The 14,013-nt window shown below is 46.9% G+C and overlaps 1 protein-coding gene across 1 annotated transcript; it reads left to right on the top strand.

Annotated features, from left to right (window-relative positions):
• The first annotated feature begins 1,781 nt into the window (after window positions 1-1,781).
• LOC130357542 (olfactory receptor 52A1-like) lies at window positions 1,782-2,711 on the top strand. Its single transcript, XM_056560238.1, has one exon. The coding sequence runs from the start codon at window positions 1,782-1,784 to the stop codon at window positions 2,709-2,711; it is 930 nt and encodes a 309-aa protein (XP_056416213.1).
• The last annotated feature ends 11,302 nt before the right edge of the window (window positions 2,712-14,013 follow it).

Raw genomic sequence — 14,013 nt, 5'->3', positions numbered from 1 at the left:
TTCCTATGGCCCGATATATAAGCAGAACACAAGACAGGAGAAGAGATGGGCAATGCACTGCACTACAGTAAGACGTCAGCTCAACCACGGGGACACGGGTGCAATGTCCATTCACTGGGCTGCCAGGAGGAAAAGCACAATATGTGTTTTATTGTTTGTGTTTACATAACTTTGGCGCAATACTTTGGCACAGTGTCTTTTTGCGCCAAAGTTTGGCGCATCTTCTCCACTGTCATTTTGACAACTTTCTCAAAATCACAAGGTCATGTGTGTGATTTTAACTTTAGTCAGTAATTCATCATTTGCGCCAATCGATCATTGGCGCAATTTTGGCGCAAATCCCCAACGGCTGTCCGGGCATGCTGGGAATTGTAGTTTTACAACATCTGGAGGTCCGCAGGTTGAAGACCACTGCACTAAAGTAACAAAACAAAAAAAAACTACCAAGTTGAAAATAAAATCCATTTCACATGGTGTCTATAAACCCCACAAAAGAAAATAACTCATGTCGCCTGCTGATATACTGCAGGGGGGACCCCGAAATGTCTGCACAAGGGGTAAAATACGCGTCCTCTGTGGCGGTAAGTTCTGTGTAAAAGGTGCTGGGAACGGCTGATTTCAACATTTGAGCCAAAATTACTAACAACTTGCACCAAATGATAAATTTGTCCACGAAAAACAAAGTGAAAAAAAAAAGGGTAAAAAGAAACCGTCAACAGGTACAATTGATAAATACCCCCGATAGTCCTCAAAACAGTAGAAAAGAAACCTCCTGCACCCACCAGTCTGATGAAATCAGAAGGCAAACGGCAGTCATCCCTATGTATAGGACAACGGACTCCCCCCGGTGCAGGGAGGGAGAAGGGCACGAGGACAGGAGCAGGGGCATATCTCAGAACGACAGTCTGTTTTGTGTCAAAGAAACGACGGTTAAAATCTGTTTGTCATGTATGTAAGGACACATAAAGTTTTCCTATTGATTTCATGAGACTGGTGAGTGCAGGAGGTTTTATTTACTCTGTATTGAGGACCCGATATATAACATCAACAATGTCTGAACGGTGAAAACCTTACTGTGTCGGTATTGATATTATTGAGGGATCAGTGTGTTATCTCTTCAGCTTCTCTTCCACTATGAAGCCAATTGTGTTCTGAATTATAAAGATTAGGAACATTTTAATATTTTATATACATATATATATATATATATATATAAAGTTTGATGTTGTTGATTAGTATGAGATGGACCTGTCATTATTATGTGACCGGTGTCCTTGGTCATGTGAGCAATGTGTTGGGGATCGTCATATTCGGGATCGAAGGGGATTTTTCCCCTTATATGGGACAATTGGCATCGGTCTCATAAGGGACTTTTTCTTAAATTTTTTATTTGGTCAAATAGACCTCATCCCAATGTTGTAGTGTCCATAACTGAGGACCACTGAGCACCTATAGATAGATCAACCTTTAACCGTTGACCTTTTGCTGCTGATTTGATCCGGCAAAGACAATGTCTGTCTGTGTAAGATCAACATGACTAGAAGGGTAGAGCAGAAAAGACATAGAAAGGAGATGGAAGGTTTCTGGTTTTCCTTCTCATTCTGTCTCTCTGAGATTCCCCTACAAAGATAAGAATGGAGTAAAGTCTATATGGAGAACATGAAGTCCTGGACAATGGCCACTTCATGACATTGTAGTCCATAATAATTAATTCCACTGTATCTGTACAGATGAAACCAGAGCAGAAAGTGTTGCTCAGAGTCCACACCCTACAGGAGAAGATGAGAAATTCCACCTTCTATCCCACCTACTTCCTGCTGGTTGGTATTCCGGGATTAGAACATGAACACATCTGGATCTCGATCCCTTTCTGTATAATCTACATTTTGGCTTTGCTTGGAAACCTCCTGGTGATGGTTGTCATCTTCATGTCTCCGAGACTCCACCAGCCTATGTTTATATTCCTCTCCATGTTGGCATTCAATGATTGCCTCCTCTGTTCCACATTTGCACCAAAAATATTGTCCGTCTTCTGGTTCAATGACAGAGCCATCAGCTTTAATGGATGTCTTCTCCAGTTGTTCTTCATTCACTCCTTCACCAGCCTCGAATCTGGGCTCTTAGTCTCCATGGCTTATGACCGCTATGTGGCCATATATAAGCCTCTCAGATATAGCACCATAATAACCAGCAGACTGATATTCAGGTTGGTCATCATCTTACTGGTCAGGGCAGTTGTTCTGGTCGCTCCTTGTCTTGTTTTAATAAAGAGGTTCCCTGCATTTAAGACCAACGTGATTGCACATTCCTACTGTGAGCACATGGCGGTGGTGAAGCTCGCTGACGCTGATATTCGGGTGAACAGTATATATGGACTATTTGTGGCTTTCACCATTCTTGGGGTTGATTTACTCTTCATTTTCTTATCATATGTCATGATCTTCAATATCGTCTTCCGTCTTCCATCTAAGGAGGCTCGTCTGAAAGCATTTAACACGTGTACCCCTCATATCTGTGTGTTTCTAAGCTTATACAGTATGGCCCTGTTCTCTTTCTTATCCCATCGATATGGTAAGAAAATTCCTCCTTATCTCCACATTATCTTCTCTGATATCTATCTCTTGGTTCCACCCATGCTCAACCCACTCATCTATGGAGTGAAGACAAATCTGATTCGTGAGGAGATCTGGAAAATCCTATGGAAGCATTAAGGTGGATGAGCTAGAAATGGTTTTGAGACACCTGATGATGAATATATGATGAAAGAGGAATAAGAGTCACGTAACAGATAAATCTCAAAAAACGTGTGGAAGTACAAAAGGGTTAAATAAAATGTTTCAATAACTATGGAGCTGGTATTAGGCCATTTCCTGATCACACTTTTTGGTAACAGCAAAATAGGATTCTGGACAATGATGAGCGAACCTCCCAAAATTCATTTCTAGAGAATTTACACTAATTAGCCATTGGATTCCAATTGGATTATAAAGATGATTCAGATTTGAAGCAGGGACTCCTATCAAAAGACAGGCGCCTTTGCTTTGTTCACTAAGAAGTGAGGCAGAGCACACGTTGTGTTAACGCTCAGTGTACAGGTGTCCCTGCTCCTTCCGTTGCCCCTACACCACTCCCTGCTCCTGACACTGGGTGGGTGAGTCATACACTTTATGCCTTGGCTGCTCATTTTCACCATACCATACTCCCTTGACCAGATTAAAGACTATAGAAAATACACATACCAATGGGGTCCCCAGTTTCATGTACACTAGCGAATATATATCTTGCTGTTTTTGAACTCACATTCGTCCACACTCTCAGGAACCCCATCACTATTTTTGTGAAGCAGTTCTTGAGATATGTGGACAATGTTCTTATAATTTGGGATGGGTCGGAAAGAGAGTTTATTGATTTTGTACATTATCTTAAAAGAGTAGTCCAGTGGTGACCCAGTGGTGAACAACTTATCCCCTATCCTAAGGATAGGAGATAAGTTTGAGATCACGGGGGTCCGACCGCTGGGGCCCCCTGCGATCTCCTGTACGGAGCCCCGACAGCCCGCGGGAAGGGGGCGTGTCGACCTCCACACGAAGCGGCGGCCGACAAGCCCCCTCAATACAACTCTATGGCAGAGCCGAAGCGCTGCCTTCGGCAATCTCCGGCTCTGCCATAGAGATGTATTGAGGGGCCGCTTCGTGCGGAGGTCGCCACCCGCTATCTGGCCAGAGAGCCTGGCCCCCGCACAGAGAGATCGCAGGGGGCCCCAGCGGTCGGACCCCCCGCGATCTCAAACTTATCCCCTATCCTTAGGATAGGGGATTAGTTTTTTACCACTGGACTACTCCTTTAATGATAATGACATGAACATGCTTTTTACACATGAGTTTGGTGGAAAAAAATTAAAAAATTTAGGATGTCACTCTAAATATTGATAACCTATGCTTTACTACCACCAGTTATAGGAAAAAAAATAGCAAAGATTTCCTTGCTACACTATAACAGTTCGCACCCGGTTTATGTTAAAAATAATATTCCATATTCACAATTCATTAGATTAAAAAGAATTACGGTAATAGTGACAGGACTCAATATTTAGTTCAGGCAGAAGAATTAAAACAACGTTTAATACAAAGAAATTATCCAGAAATAAGTGTCGAGGAAGCTTTCAAAAAAGCCAAAAAAAAAAAGAGACCGGAAAGAACTTTTCATTCCAAATAAAATAAAAAAAAAATACAAACAGATAATCATCTTACAAATAATAAAAGATTTATTTACTCCTTTGACAATAGCCCTATGAATAAAATTATTAAAAACGCTATCATGTCTAATTGGTATATGTTAGAACAGGACCCGATAATTCAAAGTACAGCTAAAATTAAGCCCATAATAACATTCAGAAAAAATAAAACTATTTCGGAATATATAAAGCAAAAAAAAAAAAAAAGCTAATAAAATTCTTAGTGATAAAAATTGGCTTAATAAGAGTATATCAAAAGGTCATTTTCAGTGTGGCCATTGCAACTATTGCAATAATAATCTTAAAAAAACGTTACATTAAATTAGGCGGACATACAGTTAGAACCAACTACGTAGAGGTTATACTCACGTGTCACCGCTGCCCTGGATGTTGCCTTCCATCGCTGTCACCGCTTCCCCGGGGTGTCCCCGACGCTACGGGAAGGTCTCTGCTGCCTTGGAATGTCGCTCTCCGCCGCCGCCATCACGTCACTACGCTCCTATTGGATGACGGGACGGCGTGCGCAGCGACGTGATGACGCCGATGGAGAGTGCCGATGATGCAGGGGATCCCGAAGAGGACGCGCTGTAGCCCCGAGGACAGGTGAATGATCGTAAGCGGACCACACGGGGCACCGTAAACGGCTATCCGGCAGCAGCTGAAGCAGTCTGCGCTGCCGGATAGGCATTTATGCGATGGCCCCGACATACAAAACCATCGTATGTTGATGCTGCCTCTGAGAAGCCATCGTATGTTGAAATGATCGTATGTCGGGGCCATCGTAGGTCGGGGGGTCACTGTATATGAAATTTCACATAGAAGTCTATGGCAAACGGATGAGCCTTAAAGGAGAACTCCAGAATATAAAAATTTTGCCCATACTGCCGGCAGTAAAAAAATAAAGATGTACATACCTTCCTCCGCTCCCCAAGGGCCTTCGGTAACCGTCTCCGGTCTCCGCCGCAATCCTCTTCCTGGTTGCCGGCGGTCAGATGAATCATACTGCGCTCAGCCAATCACCAGCCGCAGCAATGTCCGACTCGGCCGGCGATAGGCTGAACGGCAGTGTGAGAACGCTTCAGGACACAAAATCCTTCACTACACCGGCACCTGCTGCCGGGGCCAAAAACGTCATACTGCCGCTCAGCCTATCGCCGGCCGAGTCGGGACTTTGCTGCGGCTGGTGATTGGCTGAGTGCAGTATGACTCGCTGACCACCGGCAACCAGGAAGAGGATCACGGCAGAGACCGGAGCCGGTTACCGGAGGCCCCCGGGGGAGCGGAGGAAGGTATGAACATCTTTATTTTTTACTGCTGGCACTATGGGCGACAATTTTTATATTCTGGAGTTCTCCTTTAATGTCATCCGTTTGCATCCATTTTTTTTCAATCCGTTTTTGATGTGTTATTACTTCTGAGCATGCTCAGAAGAGGTGTGAGCAATGACAAAAATAAAAACGGACAATAAAAGGACACAAATGGATGAAAAACTTATGACACAGTATGTCACTTAATGGCACCCCATCAGTTTGCATTTGTTTGTTAGTATGGTCCGTTTAGCAGCAATGACGGTAGAATAGCGGGATGGGAGACAACGGCCATGTGAACCTAGCCTAAGACATGGGAGCATAGTAACATTCCAAAAGTGAACTGTGACATAGGCTTCAAACTGTACCATAGTGATCTGAGTCTAACCATTAATTAATGTGGGTATGAACAATAGACTACACATATGTATCGGGGAGGGAAGTCATCCCATAAATCTATATGTTGGGGAGTCCAGGCCTAAATGTCTTTTCACAAATTTACAATGTTGATCGGCTCTGTCATGTCTGGGAACAGCTATGCTTTAATTGCTAATATGTCAAAGCCTATTTGTTCCCTTTGATATAGAGCTCATTATTGATAGATGAATGACAATGAAGTTAATTCTAAATAACATTAACCCTTACTTGATAACAAATATTATTATCTATGCTAGAGCGCCACCTAGTGAATTGGTAAATGTCATTATACCGGAAGGAGGTTACTATATGGTCAATGAATGTCACTTGATACCTATTATAGTGGTCCGTATGTTGAGGAATCCGTGCAATGTAAAGAATAGGAAGTTGTACTCACCTGTCCCCGCCACTCTGGACCGTCACCGCTCGTCACCGCTACCCTGGATTTTGCGCTCCATCACTGTCGCCGTGTCCCCGTGATGTCCCCGCCGCTCTGGAACGTCTCTGCTGCCCGGGATAGTCGCTCTCACGTCGCCGTCATCACGTCACTACGCACGCTGCTCCTAATGCATGACGGGACGGCGTGCGCGGCGACGTGATGACGACGATGGAGAGCGCCGACGATGGAGGGGATCCCGAAGAGGATGCTCCGGAGCCCCAAGGACAGGTAGGAGACCATGACCGGAGCACACAGGGCACCATAAACGGCTATCCGGTGGCAGCTGAAGCAGTCAGCGCTGCCGGATAGCCGTTTATGCGATGGCCCCGATATACAAAAGCATCGTATGTTGATGCTGCCTTCAACATGCGATGGCCTCTGAGAGGCCATGGCATGTTGAAATGATCGTATGTCGGGGCCATCGTAGGTTTGGGGGTCACTGTACACACCTATTCTCCCTATTGGAGAATTCTGAGAAGGGTGTGTATGACTGATAACATCTCTAATAAAAACTATGTGTAGATACAGAAATAAAAATCTAAAATAGACTAAAATAGACAAAATAGACACATGTTAGGAAAATCCTAGAGGAAGATCTTACAGAAAATACTCCATATAGATCTAAGATGTAGCGGATTATAGAGAGGGAGAGACCTTATACTTTCTCCAGAACTGCTATACACTTCTGGAAAGCCAAGGTGAAAGTCTTCTACTCGCAATCAGGCTCCATCTGAGATGCCCAGATGGTGACAAGACAATGACTACCAATGATGATGGGATAAACCCAGCTTTTCCATGTGCAGAAGTTTTATCTTGCATGATCTTGGTAAGATACAAATAGCTTCTCATTTGTTTAAGACAAATGTAATGTGCACCAAATCATATTAATTAGTTTTGGTGAATTGTTCTTTCAATTATTAGTCTTTACATTAAGATTGTTGTCTTAGGATGCTTTGGATCCCCTATTCTACCTGCAGAAGAATTAGTGATTCAGATCTATATTAATTATAGAATTATGGACATTCAACTCTTCGCTCAAATTATTTAAATTAAATGATATTCCCACATATTTCATTTCCTCTAAATTAAGGTACAGTAGATTATATACTGTATCCTGTACTGTGTCTTTAAAACTTTTTACCCAGAGTAATGTGATATATGTTAGTTAGAAGTGGGCCGAGTGTAAGATATCACTTCCATGTTTATAAATTTAGATTTTGCCCATTCTGATATCATGAGGTTCTCTCTTGCAGAGTAACATACATATGTATATGATGTCTGAACTAACCTTGTAACTGATGTAATAAAGTGACATAGTTACTAGCTTCTGTTACTTGTGGAGGCCGCACTGCGGGAGGATATACAGGAGGAGACGATAATGTGAAGGCCGCACTGCGGGAGGATATACAGGAGGAGACGATAATGTGGAGGCCGCACTGCGGGAGGATATACAGGAGGAGACGATAATGTGGAGGCCGCACTGCGGGAGGATATACAGGAGGAGACGATAATGTGGAGGCCGCACTGCGGGAGGATATACAGGAGGAGACGATAATGTGGAGGCCGCACTGCGGGAGGATATACAGGAGGAGATGATAATGTGGAGGCCGCACTGCGGGAGGATATACAGGAGGAGACGATAATGTGAAGGCCGCACTGCGGGAGGATATACAGGAGGAGACGATAATGTGGAGGCCGCACTGCGGGAGGATATACAGGAGGAGATGATAATGTGGAGGCCGCACTGCGGGAGGATATACAGGAGGAGACGATAATGTGGAGGCCGCACTGCGGGAGGATATACAGGAGGAGATGATAATGTGGAGGCCGCACTGCGGGAGGATATACAGGAGGAGATGATAATGTGGAGGCCGCACTGCGGGAGGATATACAGGAGGAGATCATAATGTGGAGGCCGCACTGCGGGAGGATATACAGGAGGAGACGATAATGTGAAGGCCGCACTGCGGGAGGATATACAGGAGGAGACGATAATGTGGAGGCCGCACTGCGGGAGGATATACAGGAGGAGACGATAATGTGGAGGCCGCACTGCGGGAGGATATACAGGAGGAGATGATAATGTGGAGGCCGCACTGCGGGAGGACATACAGGAGGAGATGATAATGTGGAGGCCGCACTGCGGGAGGATATACAGGAGGAGATCATAATGTGGAGGCCGCACTGCGGGAGGATATACAGGAGGAGACGATAATGTGAAGGCCGCACTGCGGGAGGATATACAGGAGGAGACGATAATGTGGAGGCCGCACTGCGGGAGGATATACAGGAGGAGACGATAATGTGGAGGCCGCACTGCGGGAGGATATACAGGAGGAGACGATAATGTGGAGGTCGCACTGCGGGAGGATATACAGGAGGAGACGATAATGTGGAGGCCGCACTGCGGGAGGATATACAGGAGGAGACGATAATGTGGAGGCCGCACTGCGGGAGGATATACAGGAGGAGACGATAATGTGGAGGCCGCACTGCGGGAGGATATACAGGAGGAGACGATAATGTGGAGGCCGCACTGCGGGAGGATATACGGGAGGAGACGATAATGTGGAGGCCGCACTGCGGGAGGATATACGGGAGGAGACGATAATGTGGAGGCCGCACTGCGGGAGGATATACAGGAGGAGACGATAATGTGGAGGCCGCACTGCGGGAGGATATACAGGAGGAGACGATAATGTGGAGGCCGCACTGCGGGAGGATATACAGGAGGAGACGATAATGTGGAGGCCGCACTGCGGGAGGATATACAGGAGGAGACGATAATGTGGAGGCCGCACTGCGGGAGGATATACGGGAGGAGACGATAATGTGGAGGCCGCACTGCGGGAGGATATACGGGAGGAGACGATAATGTGGAGGCCGCACTGCAGGAGGATATACAGGAGGAGACGATAATGTGGAGGCCACACTGCGAGAGGATATACAGGAGGAGATGATAATGTGGAGGCCGCACTGCAGGAGGATATACAGGAGGAGACGATAATGTGGAGGCCGCACTGCGGGAGGATATACGGGAGGAGACGATAATGTGGAGGCCGCACTGCGGGAGGATATACAGGAGGAGACAATAATGTGGAGGCCGCACTGCGGGAGGATATACAGGAGGAGAGGATAATGTGAAGGCCGCACTGCGGGAGGATATACAGGAGGAGAGGATAATGTGGAGGCCGCACTGCGGGAGGATATACAGGAGGAGACGATAATGTGGAGGCCGCACTGCGGGAGGATATACAGGAGGAGACGATAATGTGGAGGCCGCACTGCGGGAGGATATACAGGAGGAGAGGATAATGTGGAGGCCGCACTGCGGGAGGATATACGGGAGGAGACGATAATGTGGAGGCCGCACTGCGGGAGGATATACAGGAGGAGACGATCATGTGGGGTCCGCACTGCGGGAGGATATACAGGAGGAGACGATAATGTGGAGGCCGCACTGCGGGAGGATATACAGGAGGAGACGATAATGTGGAGGCCGCACTGCGGGAGGAAATACAGGAGGAGAGGATAATGTGGAGGCCGCACTGCGGGAGGATATACAGGAGGAGACGATAATGTGGAGGCCGCACTGCGGGAGGATATACAGGAGGAGAGGATAATGTGGAGGCCGCACTGCGGGAGGATATACAGGAGGAGACGATAATGTGGAGGCCGCACTGCGGGAGGATATACAGGAGGAGACAATAATGTGGAGGCCGCACTGCGGGAGGATATACAGGAGGAGAGGATAATGTGGAGGCCGCACTGCGGGAGGATATACAGGAGGAGACGATAATGTGGAGGCCGCACTGCGGGAGGATATACAGGAGGAGACAATAATGTGGAGGCCGCACTGCGGGAGGATATACAGGAGGAGACGATAATGTGGAGGCCGCACTGCGGGAGGATATACAGGAGGAGACGATAATGTGGAGGCCGCACTGCGGGAGGATATACAGGAGGAGACAATAATGTGGAGGCCGCACTGCGGGAGGATATACAGGAGGAGACGATAATGTGGAGGCCGCACTGCGGGAGGATATACAGGAGGAGACGATAATGTGGAGGCCGCACTGCGGGAGGATATACAGGAGGAGACGATAATGTGGAGGCCGCACTGCGGGAGGATATACAGGAGGAGACGATAATGTGGAGGCCGCACTGCGGGAGGATATACAGGAGGAGACGATAATGTGGAGGCCGCACTGCGGGAGGATATACAGGAGGAGACGATAATGTGGAGGCAGCACTGCGGGAGGATATACGGGAGGAGACGATAATGTGGAGTCATTATGGGGAGAAATATTTGGAGATAATAATAATAAATCCTGATCCAGTTATAACCTATAAACCTCCAAACATAATGGAAGAGACAGAAAATCAATTACTGAGGAAATAATCATCAGAACGAGGGGATAATAATGGGGACCAGAGGGGGCGCCCTACTAGACTTAATATTAACCAACAGACCTGACCAGAGGGGGCGCCCTACTAGACTTAATATTAACCAACAGACCTGACCAGAGGGGGCGCCCTACTAGACTTAATATTAACCAACAGACCTCACCAGAGGGGGCGCCCTACTAGACTTAATATTACCCAACAGACCTGACCAGAGGGGGCGCCCTACTAGACTTAATATTAACCAACAGACCTGACCAGAGGGGGCGCCCTACTAGACTTAATATTAACCAACAGACCTGACCAGAGGGGGCGCCCTACTAGACTTAATATTACCCAACAGACCTCACCAGAGGGGGCGCCCTACTAGACTTAATATTACCCAACAGACCTCACCAGAGGGGGCGCCCTACTAGACTTAATATTAACCAACAGACCTGACCAGAGGGGGCGCCCTACTAGACTTAATATTACCCAACAGACCTGACCAGAGGGGGCGCCCTACTAGACTTAATATTACCCAACAGACCTCACCAGAGGGGGCGCCCTACTAGACTTAATATTACCCAACAGACCTGACCAGAGGGGGCGCCCTACTAGACTTAATATTAACCAACAGACCTGACCAGAGGGGGCGCCCTACTAGACTTAATATTAACCAACAGACCTCACCAGAGGGGGCGCCCTACTAGACTTAATATTACCCAACAGACCTGACCAGAGGGGGCGCCCTACTAGACTTAATATTATCCAACAGACCTGACAGAGTAACTAATGTGCAGGTAGAAGGACACCTAAGAAATAGTGACCATAATATAATACATTATAACTTGTTCTTCAATAAGGGAATCTCTGGAGGGGCCACAAAAACAATGAACTTTAGGAAAGCAAAGTCCGATCAACTCAGAGAAGCCCTGAACAATATAAAATGGGAAAATGTCCTCAAAAACAACAATACTGACACTAAATGGGATACTTATAAATATCTTAAATTCTCACTGTAAAATGTATATACCTTATGGGAATAAAAGGGTCAGAAATAAAAAAAAAATGTTCTTTAGCCATATAAATAGCAAAAAGGTTAAAAATTGAAGTGTTGGCCCTTATAGAAATTATAGACGGGGATCAGGAAAAACCAAATATATTAATCCCATTCTTCTCCACTGTATTCACTGAGGAAAATGAAATACCAGGTGAAATAAAGAGAGATAAGGTAAACTCCCCAGTACAGGTCACCTGTCTAACCCGGGAAGAAGTACAGGTCACCTGTCCAACACAGGAGGAAGTACAGGTCACCTGTCCAACCCAGGAAGAAGTACAGTGCTGCCTTCAAAAAATCTAAATAGACAAATCACCAGGTCCAGATGGCATTCACCCCCATGGTTTTTTCTCTAAAACTTTCTCTCCGGCAGAAAAGAATTACTCCATTGGAGATCGTGAACTTCTAGCCATCAAGTTAGCACTCGAGGAGTGGAGGCATCTATTGGAGGGTTCCAAACACCCCATTGTCATTTACACTGACCACAAGAATCTCTCGTACCTCCAGTCTGCTCAGCGTCTGAACCCTCGCCAGGCTAGATGGTCGTTGTTTTTTGCCTGCTTTAACTTTGAGATACACTTCCGTCCTGCAGACAAGAATGTCAGAGCTGATGCCCTTTCATCTTCCTCTGATGCCACCGAATCTGAAACCCCTCTGCAGCATATCGTACCTCCTGAGTGCCTGGTCTCCTCTGCTCCATCTTCACTGGGACAAACCCCCCCTGGAAAGACTTTTGTTCCTCCACGCCTTCGCCTCAAGATCCTCAAATGGGGGCATTCCTCTCACCTTGCTGGCCATGCTGGCATTAAAAAGTCCATCCAGCTCATTTCCCGTCTGTATTGGTGGCCTACACCTGAGGGTGACGTTACTGATTTCGTTCGGGCCTGTACTATTTGTGCCTGGGATAAAACCCCTCGCCAGAAGCCTGCTGGACTCCTCCTTCCTTTGCCCGTCCCTGAGCAACCATGGTCCCAAATTGCCATGGATTTCATTACTGATCTGCCCGTATCACATGGCAACACCGTCATCTGGGTGGTCGTTGATCGTTTTTCCAAAATGGCTCACTTCATTCCGCTTCCAGGTCTTCCTTCTGCGCCACAGTTGGCAAAGCAATTTTTTCCGCATATTTTTCGCCTTCACGGGCTTCCCACGCATATCGTCTCAGATAGAGGCGTTCAGTTTGTGTCGAAATTTTGGAGAGCTCTCTGTAACCAATTAAAAATCAAATAAAATTTCTCGTCCTCCTATCACCCCCAATCCAATGGACAAGTAGAGAGAGTTAACCAGATTCTTGGTGACTACTTGCGACATTTTGTCTCCTCCCGCCAAGACGATTGGGTCGACCTTCTGCCCTGGGCTGAATTCTCGTACAATTTCAAAAATTCGGAATCCTCTGCCAAATCCCCATTCTTTGTGGTGTACGGCCGTCACCCTCTGCCTCCCCTCCCCATTCCCACTTCTTCTGGACTTCCTGCTGTGGATGAAGTAACCCGGGACTTCTCTGTTATCTGGAAGGAGACTCAAAAGTCGCTCCTACTGGCCTCGTCTCTTATGAAGAGACATGCAGATAAGAAGAGAAGAACTCCTCCTGTCTTCGCTCCTGGGGACAAAGTGTGGCTCTCTGCCAAATATATCCGGTTTCGTGTTCCTAGCTACAAGCTGGGTCCACGTTACCTGGGACCATTTAAAGTCAAAAGTCAAATCAATTCTGTCTCCTACAAACTTCTTCTCCCTCCTTCTCTTCGTATTCCTAACTCCTTTCACGTTTCCCTTCTCAAACCTCTTGTTCTTAACCGCTTTTCCCCCAAGGTCACCGCTCCTGCTCCTGTCTCTGGCTCCTCTGATGTCTTCATGGTAAAAGAAATCCTCGCCTCCAAGGTGGTCAGAGGTAAAAAAAAATTCTCATTGACTGGGAGAATTGTGGCCCCGAAGAGAGGTCTTGGGAGCCCGAGGACAATATCCTCGACAAGGAGCTCATCCATAGGTTCCTGGGCTTCAAAAAGAGGGGGAGACCAAAGGGGGGGGTACTGTTATGCCGAGCGCTCCGGGTCCCTGCTTCTCCCCGGAGTGCTCGCGGCGTTCTTCTCTGTGCAGCGCCCCGGTCAGACCCGCTGACCGGGAGCGCTGCACTGGTATCACCGGCGGGGATGCGATCCGCGTAGCGGGACGCGCC

Source organism: Hyla sarda, chromosome 2 (genome assembly GCF_029499605.1).
Source record: "Hyla sarda isolate aHylSar1 chromosome 2, aHylSar1.hap1, whole genome shotgun sequence".
Taxonomy (NCBI): domain Eukaryota; kingdom Metazoa; phylum Chordata; class Amphibia; order Anura; family Hylidae; genus Hyla; species Hyla sarda.
Note: the sequence above shows the minus strand (reverse complement) of the source record. Positions and strands in the feature narration are given on the sequence as shown.

Bases quoted from the DNA above. Each gene is read 5' to 3' on its own strand.
- LOC130357542 (XM_056560238.1), top strand. From the start codon at position 1,782: ATGAGAAATTCCACCTTCTATCCCACCTACTTCCTGCTGGTTGGTATT.